Source organism: Molothrus ater, chromosome 6 (assembly GCF_012460135.2).
Source record: "Molothrus ater isolate BHLD 08-10-18 breed brown headed cowbird chromosome 6, BPBGC_Mater_1.1, whole genome shotgun sequence".
Lineage (NCBI taxonomy): Eukaryota > Metazoa > Chordata > Aves > Passeriformes > Icteridae > Molothrus > Molothrus ater.
The window spans coordinates 3,158,116-3,182,389 of record NC_050483.2 but is presented as its reverse complement, the minus strand read 5'-3'; the positions used below and the strand labels follow the sequence as shown (position 1 = coordinate 3,182,389).

Here is a 24,274-nt window from a genome sequence, read left to right as displayed (position 1 = left end):
CAACTGCTGCATTTCTGACCTACTCAAGATAGAGAGGCTTTTTTCCCACCCCTTGAACTCTGGATTTTGTCTTTCACATCTCAGTACTGCCCAGTGTTGTCCCGAGAGTGCAGTCTTGACACAGTTTCCTGGCTTAGCCTTCAGAATTGAGGTGAGAAGGGAGAATTTGGATATTAACATAATGGTGTTTGGGCTGAAAAAAGCTGTATCCTTGGCTGAAGACTGCTTTCAGTTTCCTTTGGTTGCTGGCAATTGCTCTCTTCAATGTATGAATTGTTCATAATAATTCTTTTAAAATCTAGTGAAAAGGCATTGAGTTATAAAGAGGTATCTCAGACATTAATTTGAAATAAGAATTTCAGTCTAGCATCAGAGTGGGTGTCCTACAAGACACTTAAGCAGCACTTAGACTTTGTTGGTCACTGTGGGTATTTAAAACTTGAAACATTTTTCTCTTCATTCTCTGTCATATGCTCCTTTGAAACTGCAAGGGGAGCAAATAACCATGTCCCTTGTCATCCAAGCCTCTGCTTGCATTAGTGCCATGAACACGTTCATTTAAAGCCATTGAAAGAACCTAGAGAAACCATCACATTCTTCTCTCTCTCTCTCCATCCTTTATGTAAAAGCCAGAGCTGTCTGTGCTTCTTAAGAGACCTAGTTTTGAATGTTGGATTTATTCCACAGCTAAGGAACCACATCAGAGGATGTGGGAGTGTGTAGTTCTAGATTATGAATAACCTACAAAGCTGTTTCAAAAGATGTTCCTAGAGCGTACATATCCAATTGTCCAAATGGCCAGGCTCAACTGACTGGGAATTATTTGAGTAAATAAAGCCACTTACTGTGACTGTGGTCACAGGGGTTTTCAGGTGAAGGAAGAGACAAGAATGTTGGCTCCATGTTCAGAAGGCTTGATTTATTAGTTTATGATATATATATATATTACATTATAACTATACTAAAAAGAAATAGAAGGAAAGGTTTCCTCAGAAGCTAGCTAAGCTAAGAATAGAAAAGAATGAATAACAAAGATCTGTGTCTCGGCCAGAGAGTCCAAGCTGTCTGGTCTGTGGTTGGCCATTAATTGTAAACATTCAAGATGGCCCAATCACAGATGCACCTGTTGCATTCCACAGCAGCAGATAACCATTGGTTACATTTGTTGCTGAAACTTCTCAGCTTCAGCAGGAAAAATCCTAAGAAAGATTTTCACAAAAAGATGTCTGTGACAACTTACTGTTGGTTTAAGTTTTGTTTCAGTTGACAGTGAAAGCAGAAACTACTGCAGATCAGTAGTGTACAGCTGATAGCAACCTGCCATGTACCACTGAACAGCAAGGCTGAGAGCCACGTAGATGAGAGCTTCTCTCTCCTTGCAGATGTCTTTCCTGTCTTGTTGCTTAGTGCAGCAGTAATTTTATGTGAACCACAACAGGAGTCTTGTCCTTATTTCCCTCAATCCTGGATGTTTACTTCACCTCAGAGGCTGTTAAAATGCACCTTTTCACATAGATTATCTAGATGTTTGATATTTTCTTCACATCAGTACAAATCTTTTTTTTTCCTTCATCTTCTGAAAGCATAGTCTTATATTTCAAAAACTGGCAGGCCAGAGCCCAGTGCTGGTAAACTGGACTGAAAAGCTGACTCTCCATCACTGTGATAGCATCATCTTTGTTGCAGTAATAAAGTGAAACAATTTGCCACTCCATATGGTTAAAATACAAAGATTATGCTAGAATGTTTGTAGCAGGAAATTCCTGAGATTTGGGAAGACACAGAAGCTGCGTCTCCACAAGGATGGGCAGCATCACAGTGGGCCCTGAGGAACACAGATGACTTCAGCATGTGGATTTGGCACAGTGACAAGACTAAGTACTTGGGACAGCTCATCAGGCACAAGCAGTGCCAGCAGTTTTTCCAGACTCTGGTGTTACAGACATATTTTATGAAAAATGCTTTTGCTAGGATCTTTTTCTCCTGAGAAACTGAGAGGCCTCAGAAACGAAATGTAAACAATAATCACAGAATCGCAGAATTTCTAGGCTGGAAGAGACCTTTAAGATCATCGAGTCCAACCCATTAATTATCTGCTGCTGTGGAATGCAACAGGTGCATCTTTGATTGGTCTCATGTGGTTGTTTTTAATTAATGGCCAATCACAGTCAGCTGGCTTGGACACTCTGGTCAGTCACTAAGAGCCTAAATGAGGGATGTGGGACTCCAGGGATCTCCAAAATGCAGTTTATTCCATCCAAGGGGTTACAGCAGTCCAGGGTCGTGGGTGAGAGCTGTGCCCACAGCTGTCAGCTCCAGCTGCAGGCAGGCCTGGAGACCCTTTTCTTTTGGTTACAATGCATTCTATACTTTTCTTTTGGTTACAATGCATTCTATACTTTTCTTTTGGTTACAATGCATTCTATACTTTTCTTTGCTGAGCATCTTCATACAGTAGAACCAATCTATACCTTGACTATTACCTATAGCCTATCATAATTCCTGTAATTACCATATTCATGTCAGTGTTCTCCAATCACCAACAGTCAGTACATTACAGTTTAAGCTAGAAGTTGGTTTTCAGTTTTCTTGCAGTGGAAAATTCTGAGACCTTTTTTCTACCTGCAACATTTGCTGACCTGTTTGCCTGTGCTCTCTTTGTGCTTGGTAAAAACATCTTCTTGTTTGGGGTGGGTTTATCCTGTGCTCTAAGCCATAAAAACCCTTCTAACTAACACACCCTTTGCTCCTTGGTTATCCAGTGAGACTGGCTCAGCAATTCTTTTCTTCTGTATCAAAACTTGCTTCCATCTCTATTCCTTCATCAGATTCTACATTCAAAAATCTTTCTGCCAAGCACACATATCTGTGAGACTTTCTTGTCAAACTTTCATCCTTCCAACAAGTCACAAGATTTTATTATCATTCCTTTCTCTTCCTTGCTTGCCTTCTGATGAAATCCTTTTCTTCTATTCTTTAGTGTAGTTTTAATATATCATTTTCTTTTAATGCAATATATATCATAAAATAATAAATCAACCTTCTGAAACATGGAGTCAAGATTCTCATCTCTTCCCTTGTTGTGGTTGCCTGCAAATTCAACAGTCTGGGAGAGCCTGTCCTGCCCCATCACCATTTGTGTGTTCCCACCTGTCTGTCCCACCTTACCTTAGCTGACACACCACAGGCTCAGAAAGGAGGAGGCAGAGCAAAGAAGGAGCACTGGTGCCTCCTTCCCTTGCCAGGTACTCTCAGGCTGCTGCCAATGAGGCAGTACAACGTGTAAGCCCAAAAGAACCCAACCCCTGTCAGCATCTCTAGGAGACACTTCTGTAACTCTGTGGTGTGGCAAACAGCTCATCTTCCAGATCTGAAGTGAATATGTGTAATAAATTCAGGATTGAGTCTTCAGTTACAAGAAACTTGCTGTACCTTCCCACACATATATTGCCTTCTCATTTCACTCATCCCCACCAACAATCCTTTAACCAGCTGCCAGATTTTCCATATTGTCTCTAAATTGCTGTTGGAAAAAAAGGTGATACTGCAAAGGAAGGAGCAATTATCCCTGTAATAAAGATGTGAAAAACCCCTATCCTCAATCAGCAATGTAAATAATCCTGCTTAGGAAAAAATCTCCAGGTGATGTATGAATAGCAAGGGACAGAATGCACTGCCTATAAAGAGCAATAACAGATATCACAGTTACATTTCCAAACTAGTTTTGAATGGCTTCCAGCATGATGCATCATATTTGACATTATACAATAATAATGTTTTTTTGTAAACAATTTTACATCATTTATCCATTTTAAGATTAAGCACAGTTTATTCACAGGCATCTCCCACGGGGTTTGGTCTACAAGGACTTTGAGAAAAGGCTTTGTTGTAGCTCCTATCACTGGAAGTTTTTAGGACTTCAGCCTCCTCAATATTCACATTCAGCCAATTTACTCAGCAAGATTGTTAAAATCACTACATCATGGAAAATGACCCACATTTGTTCTGCCCCTGTCACTGCAACAAGGGCTGTATGCCTTTGAGCAAGATTCTGCTGCTCAGCTTTAGCTTTATAAATTGAGCATAGGTTCCTAACAAATTTTCCAATTCCTACATTGCTACAGGACCTAATCCACAATGAAAATACAATTTATCAGATTAGCAACACTTACCTCCAACTCCCTCTTCAGACTGACCAGCTTACTGCATTTCTTTGGTTGTTTGTTTTATTGATGCTTTCATTTCCTCCTCTGTTTTTCACACCCACATCAATGCAGTCAAAGGCAGCAAGTCCCACCTGCATGTTTTTACATCAGGTGGTACTGGCAATACTTTAAAATAAAATCCTATAGTCTCCCATTCTGGAACTGACAAAGTTGAAGTTTTAAGTCAGGAAGTGTTTTAATGTGATTTTTTAAAAGACATTTGAGTACCTCAAAACAAAACAAAAAAAGGACTATTTTGACAGGTACAGTCCAAGCACATAAAGGGATTCATGTTTAGTTTAAAATTTTGATTTGGATTTACTGGGACTGTTAAAGTTTACTATTAAAATAAAATTACGAATAACTTTTTTTGTAATTATCGGCTCTGATTTATTAATATGTAAACAACTTCAAATATTTAAAAAACCGACATCATAATAACAACAGAAACTTAGTCTTGGATGATGGAAATAAAGATTGAACTTGAAGATCTTGGAAGTCTTTTCAACCTCAATGATTCTGTGAAATCCAACTACTTATGTTTAAAACCCTAGCCATTATTTTTAAATAAACATCTCACATTTTCACGAGTGATTTTTTTTTCCTTCCCTTTTCATTTGAAAACAGATCTCTCAGTGCTTATATTAAGGTGATGATATTTTTTCAGCTATGCTACATTTTTTATAAGATGATGTTGCTTGTGGTCTGCTTTCTGCCCCCTTATGGAGGACATATGACAACTTCTATGACAACTGAGACTTCCTATGGCTTTTATTGCCACATATGTGTTTAATCTTCCTAGAAAATGTTTAAAAATAAGAATAAAAGGAATTATGTAACTTTGGAATTATGTCCTGTCGCTTTGTCTGCTGCACCAAGCAATTGTGAACTGTTTGTATTCAGCAGGTATTTTTAGATGGTGAGGTAGGCCTTTTCCACAGAAGTGAGATACAATGTGCTGATTTTAATAAGGCATGGAACATGAAAGATGGTCTTGATCCTTCCTAGCCCACAGACATTTTTCTGTTAAAGACCAGAGGAGCAGATCATAAGACCATTTAAAAAATTTAAGATCAGAAAATAGAGAAAAATACTAGTCAGGACTAAAAAAGTATTTCCAGGATGCTTTTGATTTTTTTCCCTGCAAAGAAAAATCAGTTTTCAAAAAATATGGGTATTTCTGTGGTATCTGTTTGCCCCTTTCTTTGTGCAGCTCATTATTAGGGCAGCGAGCAATGCTGTGCATTGTAGGCATCCAGTCAATAGCAGCAAAGTGTTGCCACATTTCTCTTTGCAGAGGAAAGCAAGGCACAAATCTTCCCAAGGATTTCTGAGATTCACATTCTCTGAACCTCAGAGAAAGGGAAAACACAATTCTTATCACTTGCTGTGCCTGTGTTGTGGCACAGCAGAATGCAACGTGGAGATTGTTCACCCACAGTGATGGTGTTCTGTCCCCTTGGCCTGCCAGGGCCAGGTGTGTGTGTGTGTGGGGGGGGACTGTGGGTGACAGCCACGAGATTCTGGGCGCTGTGAGCAGGGTGAGTGCTTGGCAGATTCAGTTCAGATGAAATGTATATAGTATAGTATAATAAAGTAATTAATCAGCCTTCTGATATCCATGCAGTCCTCCTCATCATTCTCTCCCCTTGGTCGGACTCACCTTTGATTTACAATAAATGGTGACCTGATGTGTGGCTGTGGCCTGGACCGGAAAACCGAGACCCTGAATTTGGGCAGGGTTCGCAGCACGGCTGAGCACAGAAGAATCTGCCGAATTTTCCCAGAAGCGTGTCCAGAGATCTTCGTGGGACGGACGGGAAAAGCCTCTAGGACCCCACGGGACCCCGAGCCTGGATGCTGCCGCCTGCTTTCCCCTGAGAGGAAGGTATTAACCCTTTCCTGAGTTTCCCTAGGGGAGACTCGGTCTTTTTCGACCGTGTTTAGCCCCCAAGCCTTCGAGGCGGGGCTTGGGAAGCTCTTCTGGCAGGCACTGCCCGATCGGGTCGGCTTTGACTTGTCAGGGGAGGTGAGCCCTCAATTTTCATGGGGAGAGAGATTCACTTTGGAATTCGGGGGGCTCACGCTTCGTGACCATGGAGTTCTCGTGCCCCAGCAATAACTTTATGAGTTTTTTGACTGGGCCAGACGCCATGGGCTCCCCGTGGGTATGAATTCCTCCTGGGACCCCCGAGCACGGAATGCCCTGGACGCTTATCTTCTCAGGCATTTCCAGCGGACTGGGAGGGTCCATCGGCAGCTGCCGACCTGGGAGCTGCTTTTCGCATTTGTGAGAGAGGACCACCTTCGTTTCAAGAGCGTTTCTGACTTCGTGAGGGCCTCCGGCAGGGCCGTGTGGGGACGTCTCCCCCCGCGCTGAGGGCCCACCAGCCCCCCCCGCCGCAGCAGGCGGGAGCAGAGCCTCTTCAAGGACACTCCCCCAGAAGAGTCTCCTCACGGCCAGTCCCCGCCGCTGGCTTGTCTCCCCGGGAGGGGAGGCTTTGCCTGAGGTGCCGGCAGAGAGGTTTTTTCCTGACGCCCTGGAGCATGCGGAATTGGAGCCACCCGCAGCTCCGGCGGCGGCACTGCCGCCTCTGGCACCGGCACTCGCCGCTTCGCCCGGGTTGCCAGGCAAGGCAATCGACAGCGGCGGTGAGCCGCGGCAGCGCGGCTCAGAGCGGGGGCCGCTTCAGTGTAGTGTCTCCGCCGCTGACGGCCGGCCTGGAGATGCCCCGGCAGCCGCCGAGGGGGATTCCCGGCCGGCACCGCCGCGGAATTCTCCCTCCTCCCAACTCCGGGAGGGCGCGGCCCCGCTCGCACCCCCACCGAGGGAGGCGGCTGGCAGCCCCGCGCCCACCGGCGCACCAGGTCTGCCTGCAGCACAGCCAGCAATTGTAGTCACGACATCGGCCCACGCAGCACCGGCGGAGGACAACGCCCCGCTGGACCCGTCGGTCCCGCCGCTTCCTCCACCCCTCCTGGGGCTGAGAGACACCCGCGGCTCCGGCCGCCCCTCCAGCACAGCCCGTGACGGCTCCGACCGCGGCGTCCCCGCCTTCGGCCGCCGCCCCGGCGGGAAATGTTGAAGGTGAGGACCGATCCCCGATCCCCCCCGCCGCCTCCCGCCGGCCCGGCTCCTGTTTCAGGAAGGCGCTGAGGACGGTGACCAGCCCACAGAACCGCCCGAGCGCCGCCCGCGGTCCCCGGCGGTGGCTGCCGCGGCACCTGCGGCCTGCCCGGACCCCCGAATGTTTCGGGCTGTGCCGAGGCTGCCCGTGCGGGGGGAGCTGGGACAGGGGAAGGCGACGCCGGCCTGTCCACCAGGGGAGGCACGGCTCGTTTGCTCGTAGCGGGCGCCTCTCGGCTGAACACTCGTGAAACTCAGCGTTTTGATGGCACAGGGCGTTGTTCACCGGCCGACTCTGGGTTGGTCGGGGGGTTCTCACTGGGATTTGGGGTGCCTGGCTCCCCCCGTGCGCCCCAGCAATGTGGGTGGTTTCCGGAGGTGCTGCCTCCGCTCCCGAGCCCCAGGGGATGGGGATGGTGCTGCTGATCAGGGCTGGGCAACAGCACTCGTTGGTACCGCGGGGGAGAGCGGCGCGGCAGGGCAGCGGACGGCACCCGACATCTGGGTGCCCCATCCCCGGGAAGGCTTCTCCTGCCCAGCCGCCGGCACCGCTGGTTCCGGGGGGACAGGGAGAAGCCCTTCGGCCGCTCCAGTTGCCGAGACTCTGGCAGCATGCTGGGGGCGGGCTGTGAGAATGAAAACCCCGTCCTGTGGGCTGGGTCTGGGCCGCTTGGCTCGTCCCCCTCGCCCGGGGGCCCCTCTCCGCACACCGCCGGGTTTGGGGGTTCTGATCCCCCCCGGCCCCGCCCAGCCACACAGGGTTCAAAAACCCTCTGCTGCTGCTGGTCGTTCTGAGAAAAAAAGAAAAAAAAAAAAAAGAAAAGAAAGAAATGTGGAAAAGGCTGAGCTCTCATGGTCAGTTCAGAGTGCTGGAAAGCCACGAGTCAGCCTTGGGCCAAGTGGTTGAATTATAGGCTGTGGCCGTGGTTTTCCAGAGATTTTTTGATACTTTCGGATTTCTAATAGTTATTAGTGATTTTCTTTAGCAGTTCTCTGTTTCAGGATTCTGCAGGTCTGTTTCAGAACCAGGAAGGACCTTCAGGGACATCAAAGAGCAACATCTCCAGAATGGACCTTTTCCTGAAACTCAGCTGTTCGGACTTGAAACAATGAACTTTCTTTGCATGGTGGTTTGGGTTTCTGATATTGTAATCCTTGTGTTAGTGATATAATAGAAGTAGACATTCTACAGGTAAAGAATCTCCTTGATCATTCAATGTCAGCACTTCACTGAGGTTTTGATTTACCATAGATAAACCTCTCGAGATGTGTTTGTTCTCTCTTCTGCAAGGGCCCAGCAGAAGAATTACAAACGCAGCTCCTTTTTATTATAATAAGAAGGGTGAGGTGTTGCCACATTTCTCTTCCCAGGGAAAAGCAAGGCACAAATCTTCCCAAGGATTTCTGAGATTCACATTCTCTGAACCTCAGAGAAAGGGAAAACACAATTCTTATCTCATTTGCTGTGCCACAGCAGAATGCAATGTGGAGATTGTTCACCCACAGTGATGGTGTTCTGTTCCCTTGGCCTGCCAGGGCCAGGTGTGTGTGTGTGTTTGTGGGGACTGTGGGTGACAGCCACGAGAGTCAGTGCAGTGTGAGCAGGGTGAGTGCAGAGTGAGTGCTCAGCAGATTCAGTTCAGATGAAATGTATATAGTATAGTATAATAATTAATTAGCCCTCTGATTCCCTCCATGGAATCCTCCTCATCATTCTCTCCCCTTGGTTGGAGTCACCTTTGATTTACAATAGCAAAGTAGAGATGAGTGATTACAAATAATAAGAGATGCAAAATGTATGAGTATTTTAAAAATTTTATTTCATTTTTAAATTTATACAGTCAATGAAACAATCCTATAAAATGATTTTTCTAGGCTGTTACAAGGCACATAAATTACCAAATATAAACATAGAAAAGTAGCCAAAATAATGAACTAAGCCCACATACACCTTTAGCTATATTAGAGGTATGTGAATGATTTTTGAGAATGTGAATCGCTCTATTTACAGGGTAATGAATATTTCACATTTAACAATAACCAACAACATTAAAAAGAAGGGAAAAGAAAAGTTCATATCCAAGAACAGAGCCATGTTTTGTGACTCCAGAGGGACTTTCATTTTCTGAAGCTCTTCCTTGGGTCTGAGGGCTGTGCACCTTTACTGCTTCCCTCATGGGCTGCAGAACATCCCCTGGTATGACCAACCAGCTCTACTGGCTGACACAGGAAGGGGCAATCTCTCCACTTCCCCAGGCTTCCACACTGGGCAGCTTTGTCAAAAACAGAAAGGATCTACACATAGATCGAACACTCAGCATTGTCTTTAGCTTTAAATAGTAAAATGGTGTGAAGGGGTTTCTTGGGCTTTTTCTTTTAAGTAATGGCTTTGAGAAGTTGTTTGGCATGCAATAAGCCATTATATTCTACTAATTAAGAAAAGATTGCAAAACATACAAATAGTCAATTTTTATTTCATTTCAAGAGACATTACCAAATAATTTCTCCAAATACCCAATTTCCACCTGCATATATATATTTCAGCTAGACTAACAGTCAGGGATTCAAAGTAATGAGATTTTGGTACAAATATATTTCATTGTGTATTTTCTTCTATTAACAGGATTCACTCCTTTATGTAGCTCTAAGTATACATTCACATAATAAAGAGTAATAATTTGGCTAAAAAGATATGTCTATTTATTATCCGATTGTAGTAATTTGCCTATCAAGGGTAATTTGCTATAAAAGATACAGTACTAGAAATAAATAGTTCTAAATTCAAAGATCTCCAAAATGGGGTGTCATTTCCAGTCTGTGTTAAATTTTCCAAAGTCCTTTTAAAGCATTAACTAAATTCACTACGCTTGGGAGAATAATTTGGACTTACATACATGAAGTCCCACTCACATGAGAAGCTTATTTCACTTAATTTCCTTCTTGGTTTTGTAATGGGCAGAAACAACCAGATAATTGTCTGGATTCATGTCCCTGATGTTTGGAGACTTGCTCTGGATTGGAGATGTTTTCCCATCCACTCGGGAGATCTGAAGCATTCGGCATGGGTCGTGCTTCAGCAAGTAACCTGCAAAAGTCTCCCAGCCTCCTCCCACACGAACCATCACGTGTTTGTTGTGCAGCATCTGAAATTACACAGCAGGAAAAAAAACCACAAACACTCGTGAGAGGCAACCATTCACAAAGAAATCATACTTTTTTTGCTGTAAAAACCTGCTTACTTTAACTGAAAGCCAAAAACATATGATGGTGGTACATAAAAGGAAAGGAAATACTGTACAATAAAAGGAAAGAAATAGTAGAGTGGTTTTTATTTGCATTTTTGTTGGGAAGGATGAAACTGTGACAAGGAAGTCTCACAGATATGTGTGCTTGGCAGAAAGATTTTTGAATGTAGAATCTGATGAAGGAATAGAGATGGAAGCAAGTTTTGATACAGAAGAAAAGAATTGCTGAGCCAGTCTCACTGGATAACCAAGGAGCAAAGGGTGTGTGAGTTAGAAGGGTTTTTATGGCTTAGAGCAAAGGATAAACCCACCCCAAACAAGAAGATGTTTTTACCAAGCACAAAGAGAGCACAGGCAAACAAGGCAGCAAATGTTGCAGGTAAAAAAAGGTCACAGAATTTTCCACTGCAAGAAAACTGAAAACCAACTTCTAGCTTAAACTGTAATGTACTGACTGTTGGTGATTGGAGAACACTGACATGAATATGGTAATTACAGGAGTTATGATAGGCTATAGGTAATAGTTAAGGTATAGATTGGTTCTACTGTATTGAGATGCTCAGCAAAGAAAAGTCTAGAATGCATTGTAACCAAAAGAAAAGTATAGAATGCAATGTAACCAAAAGAAAAGTCTATAATGCATTGTAACCTAAACTAAGGGTGCAGCTGGAGCTGGCAGCTGTAGGCACAGCTCTGTCCCCCATGACCCTGGGCTGCTGTTACATCTTGGATACAAAAAACTGCATTTTGGAGAGCCCCTGGAGTCCCACATCCCTCATTCAGGCTCTTACACATTTTAAAAATAAATTTAAAAAAAAGAGGTGGTATTTTAAACTAAAGACTTTCATATCTTATGTAAATAAATGTTACATGTTCTTCTAGTCCTATGAAGCATGGAGTCTTTCTGTTCTTCGTGTGTTTAGTAGAAATATGTCAGGGAACATGAATACTTAAAGATTTTTTTTTTTCTAAAATATATTAGTAAAGACACTGTTTTATATTGAATTGAAACTGGCTTTTCTTTACAGGAGTAGTGAAGGGCAAACAACCAAAACAATTTCCTCTATCTGTGAAAAATTTAAGAAATAAAAAACTTTTAAGAAAATGAAGTTACATTTATTTTAAAAATTAAGTCTTGCTGACAATTTATTCTAATAAAATAGTGCTTTAATTAAAATAATCCAATGAGGTACATCAGAAGTAATTTATCTGGGTTTGGAAACACCTGAAATTTCTGCCTTAATTAAAATAAAATTTTTCTCCAAGTGCCAGTGTACCTTCTCCCTTGCCTACCCTTGAATTCAGTTGGTGATTTTACTAATATCTCCCTGCTGTTTTTCCATGCAGAACAGTAAAATAAATACCAGTGAGGTATCATAAAGCAGCACATTCTATATTTTGGTTTATTTTATAACCAACGTGAATACCACATTGAAATGTGCTTTGATCAGGATATCTCATGAAATGCTAAACAACATAGAGCTGTAGTACCAGAAATTAAAAATTGATCCAGTAAAAGGTGTCTAGAAGACATTTGACACAGTCTGGGTTTTTGAATTTGGATGTGTAGCAGTGATGCCTATATTGACATGTCCAAAACTCCCTGGAGGGCTGGCAGTATCTGCAGTCGGGACTTAAATGGCAAATAAACCTTTTGTAACACAGTGTAGCCAACAAAACAGCAAAAATCCTCAATCAAACAGAATCACACATAATAGAAGGTATGGAGGGGCTTGACAGCTGGCCTGCAAGCAAAGCTGAGCCAATAGAACAACAATTGATGATTTTCGAGTGTATCCATAGCAAGGAAGAAGACAAGGCCATCAGCATTGCAACAGAAAAGATACATGAAAATATTTGTAAGCTAAACTATGTGCCTGAGTAGATGTGTATATGTGCCTTATTAAATTTCAGTAAAACTTTTGCCAATAAATTGACATTAATTGCTTTGCACCTATGAATATAATAAGTTATTGTATCCATGTAGTTAATGACTTAAGATCACACTTTGTTAAGAGTATATAAGCTGGAGAACATGCAGAATAAAAAACTTTTTTCTTCCTGCACCCTGATCACATGTGTATGTCATGTCTGACCTAATGGTGACAAGAAGGCAAAAAATTAACTTAAACAACCTCCTCAAACAAAGAACCCCTCACCTCAACCTACTGTTTGAATTCTGTGACATAAGGAAACAGATTCACCTGGAGTGAAGAAAGCATGGCCAGCTGTAGAACTTACTGAAGTTTGACAATCAGGTTACATTTATAAGGAATGGAACACTTCATTAGAATAAGCAGCAGCCGATGAAATCTCATTTGACAGTTTTCATTTGAAACACTGTTCCACAAGGAAATTCTTGCTTGTGCACTTTGGTTTTTATGTGAAACACAATGGGCAATCAATTATGGATACTGAAAAATAAAGTTAATTCTGATCCATCACAAAGAGGTGCTCAAGCACTCTCAGTTTAATGAGTATCTCCCAGCTACTGAGTCTGTGCTGTTGCTCTGGGCTGTGTGAGTGTTCATTTCTTCAACAGCTGTACACAAATGAGGTTTTTCTCTGGATTTATGGGAGTGAGAACAGAATCAGACTTTTTATCTCAAGATTGGTATTTTAGTTTCAAGACTTTGATTTGAGCTGACAAGGATATGAGATTTGAATCATGCCTTTAGTCTGGACAATGTATCCTGAAAGAAGCAAATGGTTTTTGCATCAAGTTTGAAAATTGAAGGTCAAATGGAGACAGAGCCTTAAGACAGTCTAGAGAATTTTATTTAGCAACTTTCTTCTCTTTGAATGCCTTAAAAAGTTTTGAGAAGTGCCCCAAAAACTTTTGACATTAAAACAACTTAAGCCAAACTGGTGCAATACAACATGGGGTGGGGAAGGGTTGATTGTGCCTAAATTTCAGCTTCCCTGTATTATCATAGGGGGATTCAAATTCCAAGAGCAGTTAGTACCTGGGCTTTTGATGAAGATGCAAAGTTAGCAAAAAGTATATTTGGTTCAATTTCCCTTGCTGACTGCTGTGCAAACACACTATAAACACACTATTTCCTGATGCTTGGGTTAAATGCACATCTTTTGTCTTTCCCTTCTTTGATCTTTATCTTGTGTTATTATACTATTACAAAATTCATTGAGTGCTTGCTTTCTACAGGCAGAGTTTTCCTACATCCTAAATGTAGTAACTGCTTATGCTGTGCTGTGTCACAAATGCACCATTTTACTCCTACAGTCATATTTTGATGTTAGTAACATCAGCATGAATCCAAAATAATTCTGCTAGTTTCAGAATTGCTTCAGCTCCACAGAAGTTTGAAAGACTTAGCATGGAAAAAACCACCAACAACTTGCTCTACTTTCTAACTCAAAAAGCAGTTTTCTCCCCAAAATACTTCAGCTGAAGATGAAACCTTTGAGATTTCATATTCCATCCAATTCACCTTTTCAATTGCATGAGATCCCTGAGAAGAAAAAGTTGGATTTTACAATAATAAAGTTTATGAGTACCAATTTAAATACATTCACGGCGTACATGTATTTTCACACTGCTATCCAGCCAACTAAAACTAAGAAAATCCATCCAAAAATAAAATCCGACATATATTTATGATTGCCATAAATTCCATTATTTCAGTTGTGTCTGAAGTGGGGCTGTCACTAAAGCTCTTCTCTCTTGAATCTGTCACTGAATCTACAGTGAACCAAACATACAACAAACCAGAGGACCAGAAAATAGCATTACAGAGGAAGAAATTATTGCCTTGGTAGGCACCAAGGCTGCATCCAGAGATAACAGGGACAATAGTTCATAGAAGTTAGGTGACACTGAGCTGTCATTGCATAGGACTTTGGCTTCAGAGTAAAATATAGTCTAAGCAGTTATGGTTTCACATACCTTAAGTTTGGTGAGTTTGATGTCTTATTAAAGAGATATTAGGCTGTATGTAAAAACAATAAGTTCATCTAAATAAGCAGTGCTTTACTGACTTGAAAAAAAAATCTATTCTGTTTTATAGGAACTAAAAATCTGTCCCAATCTGGCCCAATATTGTCACACTTCTGTGGATGCTGACAGTTTAGGCAGAAGAAGAAACAGATAACTTTCCCAGGCATCATCCTGGGGAAGTTGTGAGAAAGCTCAGAGAAAGAATTAAAACAATTCTTAACTTTGTGAACATGTGGAACATGTTATGCATGATGTTATGGAAAGATGCTTACAAAGAGGTGTTGTTCCTAACTAACCAATAGGGTGGCAGGTGTTATTAAGAACCAAGCAGGTTCTTATCAAAATATGAAGTTTTGCAATAAAGTTGCTTTTATACCTTCTGAAAATGCATGGAGTGTGTTGCCTGCATTCCCGTTCTTGACTCATTAGTGACACACTTCAGATTGTAACTTTCTTAGAGAATATTTCAGGAGGTGAGAGGCCAAAGAAGGAGGAGTTACACACTTTAGATCTGATCCAAGTACTACAAAAGCCAACACAAAAACCATGCTGACTCAAAAGGAACTTGGGCTGGGCTCTGGAAACTAAAAGCAGCAACCTAAGGCAAACAGAGTTAGTTGGTATGACTTCAGACCAACTTCAGAAACAGTGTAGGCTACATACTGAGAGAATATTGACTACAAAAATTGAAGGTGTTTGGTAAAATAATACAGAGCATCACACCAGTGGCTGTGCAAAAAAAAAAAAAATTCACACTCACAAAAGTGAAATGTTAATAAGATTGCTAATGAGAAAAAAATCAAATTTTACTGAATATAAGCCACTTAGACTTATTGTCATCAGTAGATGTATCTTGTTGCTTGTATCTTAGGACTTAAGGATCCTTCTTTGAGTGCATTCAGAACAGCATCATGAAATGGGCTTCTAGATCAATACATTTCACAGTATTCCCAGAAGCATCACAGGCCAACACTAAGGAAATACCACTGTTCTGAAGACTTATGTGCACTACTGTCTCAGACTGCTGCTCACAGCGAGCTTGAAGGCTTTGCTGCCTCCACTGAGAGGTACACACACACCCACTCACAAGGCACCCTCAGATGTGGTACATCTAGGTGATGATTCTGCTGCAACCTCTGCTGATGTTATTTAGGAATCATCTTGCTCCAGCTTGCCCACACCACTTTTGATGATTGACCCTCCTGTCTATGAAAAATAAATTACTTTCTGAAATCTCAGCAGTGTTCAGCATTCACTAACCATTCTTAGTAAAAAAAAAAACGAAGTGAGAGCAGGATACAAATCTCAGACCAGGAATGGGAGTCAGATCTAGGCTGTTAGCGCGCCCCAGTGAATCTCTGGGCCTGTATCTAGAATATGTTATTGTCAAGTAATGACAAATCATTCTGCAGGGCAGAGCTCATGTGGACATTTTCATGGAGCAGGACATCTCTTCCATATAAGAGACTGTAGTCTTTCTCTTCCCAGTTGTGATAAGAACTGATGTTTGGCACTGGCAAAAGGTGAACTCTTGGAATTTGATGCACATATCTGTATGGAAGATGAAAAAGTATTATCTGCAGATTTGAGACACCACTGCTTCAGGAAACAGGGCCAGCAAAATTAGTCTTCAAAATCCCCAGAGATTCCAGTGCTTGGCAGTTACCCAGGCCTGCTTGAAGGTGGCCACTGCAAGTTCTCAGATGTATCACTTCATGTGGAAGCAGGTCTAGCTGGTGAAGCCCTGAGAAAGGCTCTGGAACACTGGCAGTGTGCAGAAAAGTCTGTCCAGCTGGATGCCTACCCAGAGGCTCTGATGACAGTGGCTCAACATCCCTGACAGTCACCAAAACATGCAAAAGGTCCTGCTAACAGTCCATGCTAATAGTCCATTCAAACAGGATGACTGGGGGCTGCCCATAGCAGGTGGTAGAAGGCATTTATACAAAATCAGAAGTTTTCTAAATTCATTCAAACAGGGATGCAAATTTTCAGAAATTTACAGGTAACTGTTTGTTGCTACATGAAGTTTTTCTACTTCTCTGAGAATTCAGTGACCCAAAAACACCCGAGTCTGTAACAGGCTCCTGATTATTTGCTTGCAAGCCAAATGTAGACATTAAAAATATCTCATTAGCAAAGATTATGCAACTTCATCACTAGAATTCCTCATAAAATTTATAGCAAAATCCTGAAGTATGATCTAATTTAATCATCAGCAGGTCTATTTAGATACAGTCCTATTTTAAGAAGTTTATAGACATTGTAGCATAGACATTATAAAAGGCAGTACTGCTGTTACACACAGAGGACTCCCTTACACACAAGGAATCGTGGGAGTAATTCCCAGCAGAATATGGAAGAAAATCAGCTTCCAGTGGGAAAGCTAGAAAGCTTCCCTCCAACTACACTCTCTCTTGGCTTTCATTCCCCTTTTGTAATAGAATTTGTGTCTTCTTAGAGAAATGTTTTATTCTAATAAAACAATAAAGCTAATTTTAGACTTTCAAGGAGTCACTTACGTGCCTGAGTGCACGTCCAAGGGATTAAAACTAAACATCACCTCTACAAATCTGAAAAAGTGCAAATTATGTAGCCAATTCCAGGTACTAATTCTTCATCCATACTGAAGTAATCTATTTGCAGTCTATTAATGTATATTTTGGCAGATGATAATTTATTAGTCCCTTCCCACCTAAATTACCCTAAAAATAAGTAAAAATAAGTCTTTCTCCACCTGAAAACCAGGAAATATGCACTCCTCATTTTCCCTTGTCTTTCCTCATTAAGTCACATTTTGCCTAGCTCCCCTCTTTATATAGGATTATACAAAAATATTTTGTACAAAAAATGTCTTCTAGTTTTAAAAGTTCCAGATGATGCAACCTCAGCCATCACATATGGATTTGTTTAAGGAGCAGCTCTGACTTTCTGTGTTGTCCTTCTAAAACCCCAATAAAATAGCCTGCACTTCCTCTCTCTTCAGACACCATGATAAGGACATGGAAAATAGATGGCACTCTGGATTAACATCTCCCTCTCATTTTTGGGAAGTTATATGTTGTAAATCACATGAAACAAATCTCTCTTAGTTGGAAAAAATGTAATAAAAAAGCTCAGACTGAAAAAAATATGTCAAGAACATATGTTAATTGCTTGTCACAATATTTCTAGCTATGCTACAGTTTGGTTTAAGAATTAACATACTTTTTGAATTATAAAGAATTTTATTTTAATGTTACATCTTGGTCTGCATCAAACACAACAACAGGTATCCACTTAATTCATTGAAACAACCTCTGTTTCAGATCAAAAGAACAAACAGACTGTTTACACAAACCCAAAAGACATCTAAATAATCATTTAGATATGTAAATACCCAAAGGGCTTTTTAAGCATTAGAAGCATTAAACAGAAAACGGCTGGTGTAATTATCCACTTTTCTTATTTTCAAAATTTAGCTGTCACTTCACTGCAAACCAAATTCATCAAAGAGGACTGCAGACATCTCTCTGCATGCAGGACCTTAAGGAGGTCAGCTACAGGAAGCAAACCCTTATCCTTTTGGAGTTAAAACTGAGGTTTTCTGCAAAACTGTACTGAGTACTAAATGCCATGTAATCCTCCTAGGCAAAAACTACTATGATAATAAGAGTACCAAATATAAAAAAAGAATGGCAGCAGAGTGCTATGTTATATATAGTGGCATCTTTAAGACAAACACTATCTTTTACTTAATATATGGCAAGATACCTCATCTGCCCAATGAAGAATTTAGGGTTCAATTTCATATTTTTGTACCATTTTCCATATTCAACTCCAAACTGCTTTATATACCTGCAGCAGACACACATCAATAGTGAGGTGTTTTTTTTAGCAGTAAGAATGAGATAGTATTATTATTGTGATCTGTCACAGATACCACTGTACCTTCAAAAAGACTTACTCTTTAAAAAAAGCCATCTCTCTTCAATTAAGACACAATGAGAGACTCATGGTGGGGTGCCCACTCGTTAGTGGGCAACAGACACCCTTAACAGTCCCTATTCTAGGACAGAATTTTTAATTATAAGCGTGTTTTCATTAAATTTTCTTCCCTACCCATATTTTTATCATTTTTCTATTTCACAGTTGAGTCTTCAGGATTTGTAAAGTGATAGCAGCTTACAGTATCATTATACAATACAACATTAGGTGCTATAACTTGTTACTGTAATATAATATTGTCTTATATTATTAAATAGTTATTACCTATTGTTTTACACTTTACCCTAGTAATACATTTTGAAATAAAGTAGAGATGGAAATGTTTAAATATATAAATAAAGTGAAGATCTACTCCTTGCTGGACACTTACTCAGTAACAGATACATTTTTTTACCAAGTGAAACCAGTTCCACATTTTCAAGAAATGAGTGATGGAGTTCCTAATGAAGTCAATGGGAAGTCCAATTCTTCAAAATGTATTTTGGGTCATGTTTTTTGGAAATCTGAGCCAGACCCTTTTGCTAAAATAGTAGGATTTTTTCTTTTGTGAAAAGGCCAATAGGATAAAGGTTTTAAAACCCTAACCCTATATCCTTTGTAAATTAAATCCACTCCTTTCAAAGCAGCCTTCTCGTTCTCCTTTTCATCTCACATCATAACAACATCAGCTGTTTTATTTCACTAAAACACATAGCAGAGAGCTCTTGTGTTCATTTAGAAGAGGAAGTGAATTGCTTGCACCCAACTCATCTTTTCTTGATAAGCCACTTTGCTTGTGTGTTGATTTCTCCTTTTTCTAAACTGGTATTACTGTCCATTTGGCAACTGCCTCCATTTTCAAAACCGGTCCTTTCTGTGAAAAACTTAAGCAAACAAGGGTAAATAAAGTGCAGTTAAAATGAAACTGCCTTTGTCTTTTGGGATTCAGTTTCTATTCAAACCTTTTATATTCCATTTTTTAGTGCCTTAGAGATTAGGACCTCCTTTGACATTTCTACCTCATGACTTTCCAATTTATTTTTGCAATAATTTCCCAATTTGTTAAACTACCTTATCAGTCAAAAATCTTGTTTTTTACAGTGCTTATGGAATATATATATATATATATATATATATATATAATGCTACTATAATTATGATGTTGTGTTTTTGGCGCAGCACTGGTAACACAACTGGGAATAGAAAACATCTGTGCTGAAGACAGGCAGAAAAGTAAGTGGCTAGTGATTGCAGTGAAATCAGACTGCTGTAGCTCAAAAACAAACACTTCATATATTACTCCACCTTGTTGGTATGACCTATATTATGTTAAAACACTGCTTAAGCAACTTATAAGTCATACATGATTGCAAATTACTCCTAGCAGGAAGGCAAATGGAACCTGTAAAACAGTTTAAAAATCTGGGAACAGTGCTCCCAAGTATCTCAACCCTGTGCCTTTCACCATTACACAGAGCTAAATCCTGCTCCACTCTTTTGGTTTGTGCAGAAAGCAAATCTCCACCAAGCCTCACAGCAATATGAAATGAAAACAAAAATTGACTAAGATTTAGTCACAGCTCAGGAAACTAGCATGTAATCAGGTCAGAAACCCAATACCACGGGGAAAAAATTTGTAAATTGTTCCTAGAGAGTTCCCCTAGAAGAGGTACAGATGTGGAAAAGGTGATGGCTTACTTACATCTGGGTTTATAAAGGTCTGAAAGAAGCTAGGAAATACATATTTGATCATGAAGACTAAGACTGTCTAAAACTGAATAGGATGCTAAATTATTAAAGCCCTATATGATCTAAGAGAAATAAGTAGTTTCACAAGCCTCCATTTATAGCAGAGAGCAGGTAAATGGCATGTTTGCAGTGGTATCAGGAACAATGTACCAGAAAAATCTTCCATTTGATCTATCAGCACAACATCATACTAGGACAGCACCACAGCCTCCCAAAAGGAGCAACATCAATTGCTGAAAACAGTACTCTGATAAATCTAACAGGGTATCACTGAAGATCAGCCAATCGTGGGTTGTAAGAAGTATATCAACAGCAGGGTGGTGACAGAATAAGGAAGTAAGAAAACAGGATGTGGGGATGAGCAAAATGATTAACAAACAGGTGGCCTAGAAGTACCCACTGGAATGTTGGAGACAATAGTACTTGAGAGCCAAGGTGTCCTGGGGTGATTTATACTAGTATTGTATTCCATATCTGTCTGGGCCAAAAAACTGTTACTGTCTCTTTCTTGAGAAGGCTGACATAGAACAGAGCCTAGACAGAGTTAAAGAATGAAGTAGGGATTTATTAAAAAGCCTTCATGGATCCACCTTGGGCAGCATAAGATCCTGGCCAGGGCTACACCCAAGATGAACCAAAATGGTCACAAAATGCACGACCGGTCATGAGGTCTCACGCTTCTATAAGGTTTGGTCCATTTGCATATTGGAGTTAATGATCCAATTATAGCTTTAGGTTATGAAGTCCCATCCTGCTTGTTTTCTCTCTTCCTATGCTCTTGGGCCTGAAACTTGTAACAGTTGTCCTTGGTCCCAGGCTAGAAAAGGAATTGTTTTGTTTGCGTACCCTGTGAAGAGAACTTGCTAACACTTGATATGAAGCTCAGAACTACACAGCTAGGCAGCACAAAATCTGAAAAATATGAAAGCTAAAACTAAAGGCATCACCCTGCATCCAGGACCCTTGTATATGTGGGGTTGAGATCATGGGCATTTTCAAACTCTTCCTGCCCAGGTTTGCTGTTTTTCACCATGTAGTGTTTGCTCACGGGTTGCTTGGTCTTTTCTCAGGAAAAGGTTTTGGTTTTTTCCCCTTTTTTTTTTTTTCCCCTTGGCTTGGAGAGAATGTAGTTATCAGGGTTGAGCTTCCTTGGGGGGAGTTCCACACATCCCTGCTGACGACCCTGCTCCAGGAGAGAAGATGGGAGCAGAGCTCTCGCTCTTTTGTGGCAGCTTTGGATTTCCAACTGTAGCCATTCGTGGAAAGTGCATTTCACAATCAGAAACTGTTCCGAAGTGAACTTTGCAAACTCTGCCAGCAGTGGAAACAAAAAGCCAGTGATGTGCTGGGGCCGGGACACACTGTGTCCCCCCTGGCCTGCTCCTCCTGCTGCCACCCCTCCCCTGCGACGCAGAGCGTGGCAGCAGCGGCATGGATCCCACACCAGCCTGCAGGTTTCCATCTGCCTCTGGAACGGCCCTGGAGCTCCTCCCTTCCCTTCAGGGACTGTCACCATCTCTTATTCCTGGGGCCACGCGGTCACCTGGGAGGTGCCATTTGTCACGATCCGTCCTTACGAATGGGTTTCGTGATGGTTCATGAATTGATCTCAGAGATCTGAGATCGACACGGCACAGGGCGTTTGCAGTAATAATCATAAACAAATGCACCTTTATTGAATAAGCACAGCAAAATGCGTTGGGGAGGAATTGGGGAAAAAGGGAAGAATAAGGAAAAGAGGGAGGAAGAGAAAGAAAGGTATATATCTACCAAACATAGAGAGACGAAGGCCTTTGATGTCCAGCCAGTGGAGTTCACCAGGTCACGTCTGGGGAGATCTCAGGGCTGCAGTTCATCCAAACTCTTATTATACTCTTTTTGGATTGGGGGAAGGGGATGAATCTTGAAATTGAATCAAAAGTAGTCTATTGTATTTTCTGGGAAAAATGGTTTTTGAAGAAGGGTATACACAGTCCATGTTCTCAGTGGTGGGCAAGAGCCACTGTCTTCTGGGTCCACTGCTCACACCTGCAACATCCATCCTGCTTTGGTCAGCTTGCCTCCCCCACATACCTCCCCCGGGTTGGGGGTCTCAGTCCCAGTCCTTGGAAAGAGTGTGGGGGGGGCCTTTTCACATAGGGATTTCATGTCTCGGTCTTTGATGGAGAGGCTTCGTACATCTCAGTCTGTCTGTCATAGTGGTTGTAAAATAGGTGAGGGGTCTTCTGTGGGGACCACCCAAAACCTCAAGAGAAGTCCAGCCAAGCCAAGAGGTGGGAAAAATTCCAGGGTTATTGTTGCAAAAGGGCAAAGTGCCCCTCTTTTCCTTTCACTGGGTTCAGTGTAGCATACAGCAAACACACCTGTGAACAACAGCTTAGCAATGCCAGGAGCTGTGCTCAGGCCTCAGGGTCCTTGGCAAGTGACCTTCTCCAACAGGGCCAGAATTTCAGACAAGGGTCCTTTTTCTTCAGTGGTCCTCAGTCTCTGTCCCTTTCATGATGATCGTGAGGCAGATGAGGGAAACTTCAGACAGAGACTTACACCATTTTAGAAGTGCAGGGTGTGATGTCATCTCCCCTCATGTCCTCCAGCCATTTTGGGATTGGCATTTCAGGCCCTCTTTGTTCTCATGGGGTCGTGAGGTCTAGCAATTTAGTAACTAGCAGTTATTTAGTTATTTACCTTTTTTTTTTCCCTTTCCTCTCCTGCCTGTTGGCATTCTGTCTGTTAATAAATTTTTGTGGGTTTTTTTCACTTCGATCTACTCATATTTATTCCTTATTAGTGGAAAGGGATTATCTGAACTCTTAAAGGGAGACAACTCATTCCAGAATGTTCTCCATTAAATTGTCTCCAACCAAGAGACAAGGGAAAGAAAGTTTCTTTCTAACAGGCATCTAAGAGTAAGCAAGAATCTAGCGGCCCACTGAAATCCTGAACTGATGTAGCGCATGGGATAGTGAAGGATAGAGAGGGAAATCTCAGGGCAACTCACAGTAATTACAACTTAAAAGACTGAAAGGACAAACTGCAAGTGGGACTGCCAACACTGTCTCATAAAGTATGGGATCCAGCACAGCCATGATTTTTAGCTGATACACAGTCTGCTGAAGAGATAGTAGAGATTGTTCCAAAGTTTCAGTGATAAAGAAAATGGCATGTGATACCTGACCTCAGGACCTGAGATATTTGCAAAGACCCATATTTGTGCCCAGGAAACGGAGAAATTTACAGGAATGGGATAGGAAAAAAGAAAGATCCACTAGCACAGTGAAGTGAATGGAAAGATCTCATAAAGCCTGAGACATTGAAGAACAATCCTTTAATTAGCGTAGAAGTCCCAGATTGAGGGTGAGCATTTCTGCAGTCATTGTGTATCATCAAAGATGCTTAGAAATAATGAAATAACATCTTGCCTTCTGCAAGGCAAGTGAGGAAATGGAAATTTTTCCCTTTTCACATTGCAAAAAAAAAGCAACATTCTTCATCTATTTGTGCATGGCAAGAGATGAAGTCAATATGCTTGGTATAATGGCAAAAACCACTAATGCACAGGAGTTCAGCTATTCATAAACCTGAAGCAGGCAGGAATTGTTTTAGAGGTTGAAACCACAGCCAGGTAAGTCCTGTATGGCACAGATAGCTATTGACCTCTTGAATTACCAGTTGTGTTAAACATTTCTACAAAGGGAAGACACTGGAACTGACTGTAGCAAAGATATTGCACTTAAAGAAGCTGCTTATTTCTGCTTCCAGACAATAGCAGGCTCATTGAAATAATTATTCCAAATATTCCTGCCTAACTAACTGAAATTGAGATATATTTTTGTACTGATAAAAATCACGTGACAGTTTGGACATTTGAAATTCTTATTCTTATTTAATTTTCTCTCAAACCTTACATTTGGCTTCTGTCTGAAACTATTTTATAGAATTTGGAAATAGCATATGTTTCATGTCTAACACTAGATCTTGCTTTACTGTTTGAAAACAGCATCCAGCATAGGTGAGCACTCTGTGT

At 41.4% G+C, this 24,274-nt stretch overlaps 2 protein-coding genes across 2 annotated transcripts in view; one reads left to right on the top strand and one right to left on the bottom strand.

Moving 5' to 3' along the window:
- The first annotated feature begins 5,895 nt into the window (after positions 1–5,895).
- Positions 5,896–12,649, top strand: LOC118686957 (collagen alpha-1(I) chain-like). The gene is made up of 4 exons (XM_036383577.2): positions 5,896–6,093; positions 6,354–6,495; positions 6,543–7,293; positions 8,335–12,649. The coding sequence occupies exons 1-3, from the start codon at positions 5,896–5,898 to the stop codon at positions 7,289–7,291; spliced, it is 1,089 nt and encodes a 362-aa protein (XP_036239470.1). The 3' UTR covers positions 7,292–7,293; positions 8,335–12,649.
- Positions 9,130–24,274, bottom strand: part of GAS2 (growth arrest specific 2) — a 92,165-nt gene continuing 77,020 nt past the window's right edge. The window contains exon 10 of the mRNA XM_054515172.1: positions 9,130–10,475. Coding sequence (XP_054371147.1) covers positions 10,257–10,475 — 219 coding nt within the window. The 3' untranslated portion in view covers positions 9,130–10,256. The remainder of the gene's footprint in view (positions 10,476–24,274) is intronic.

Excerpts from the sequence above, each read along its gene's own strand:
- LOC118686957 (XM_036383577.2), top strand. The coding sequence starts at position 5,896 with ATGTGTGGCTGTGGCCTGGACCGGAAAACCGAGACCCTGAATTTGGGC. Across the intron at positions 6,094-6,353 it reads TGCTTTCCCCTGAGAGGAAG|ACGCCATGGGCTCCCCGTGG; the intron begins GTATTAACCCTT and ends TGACTGGGCCAG. Across the intron at positions 6,496-6,542 it reads GGGAGCTGCTTTTCGCATTT|GGCCTCCGGCAGGGCCGTGT; the intron begins GTGAGAGAGGAC and ends TGACTTCGTGAG.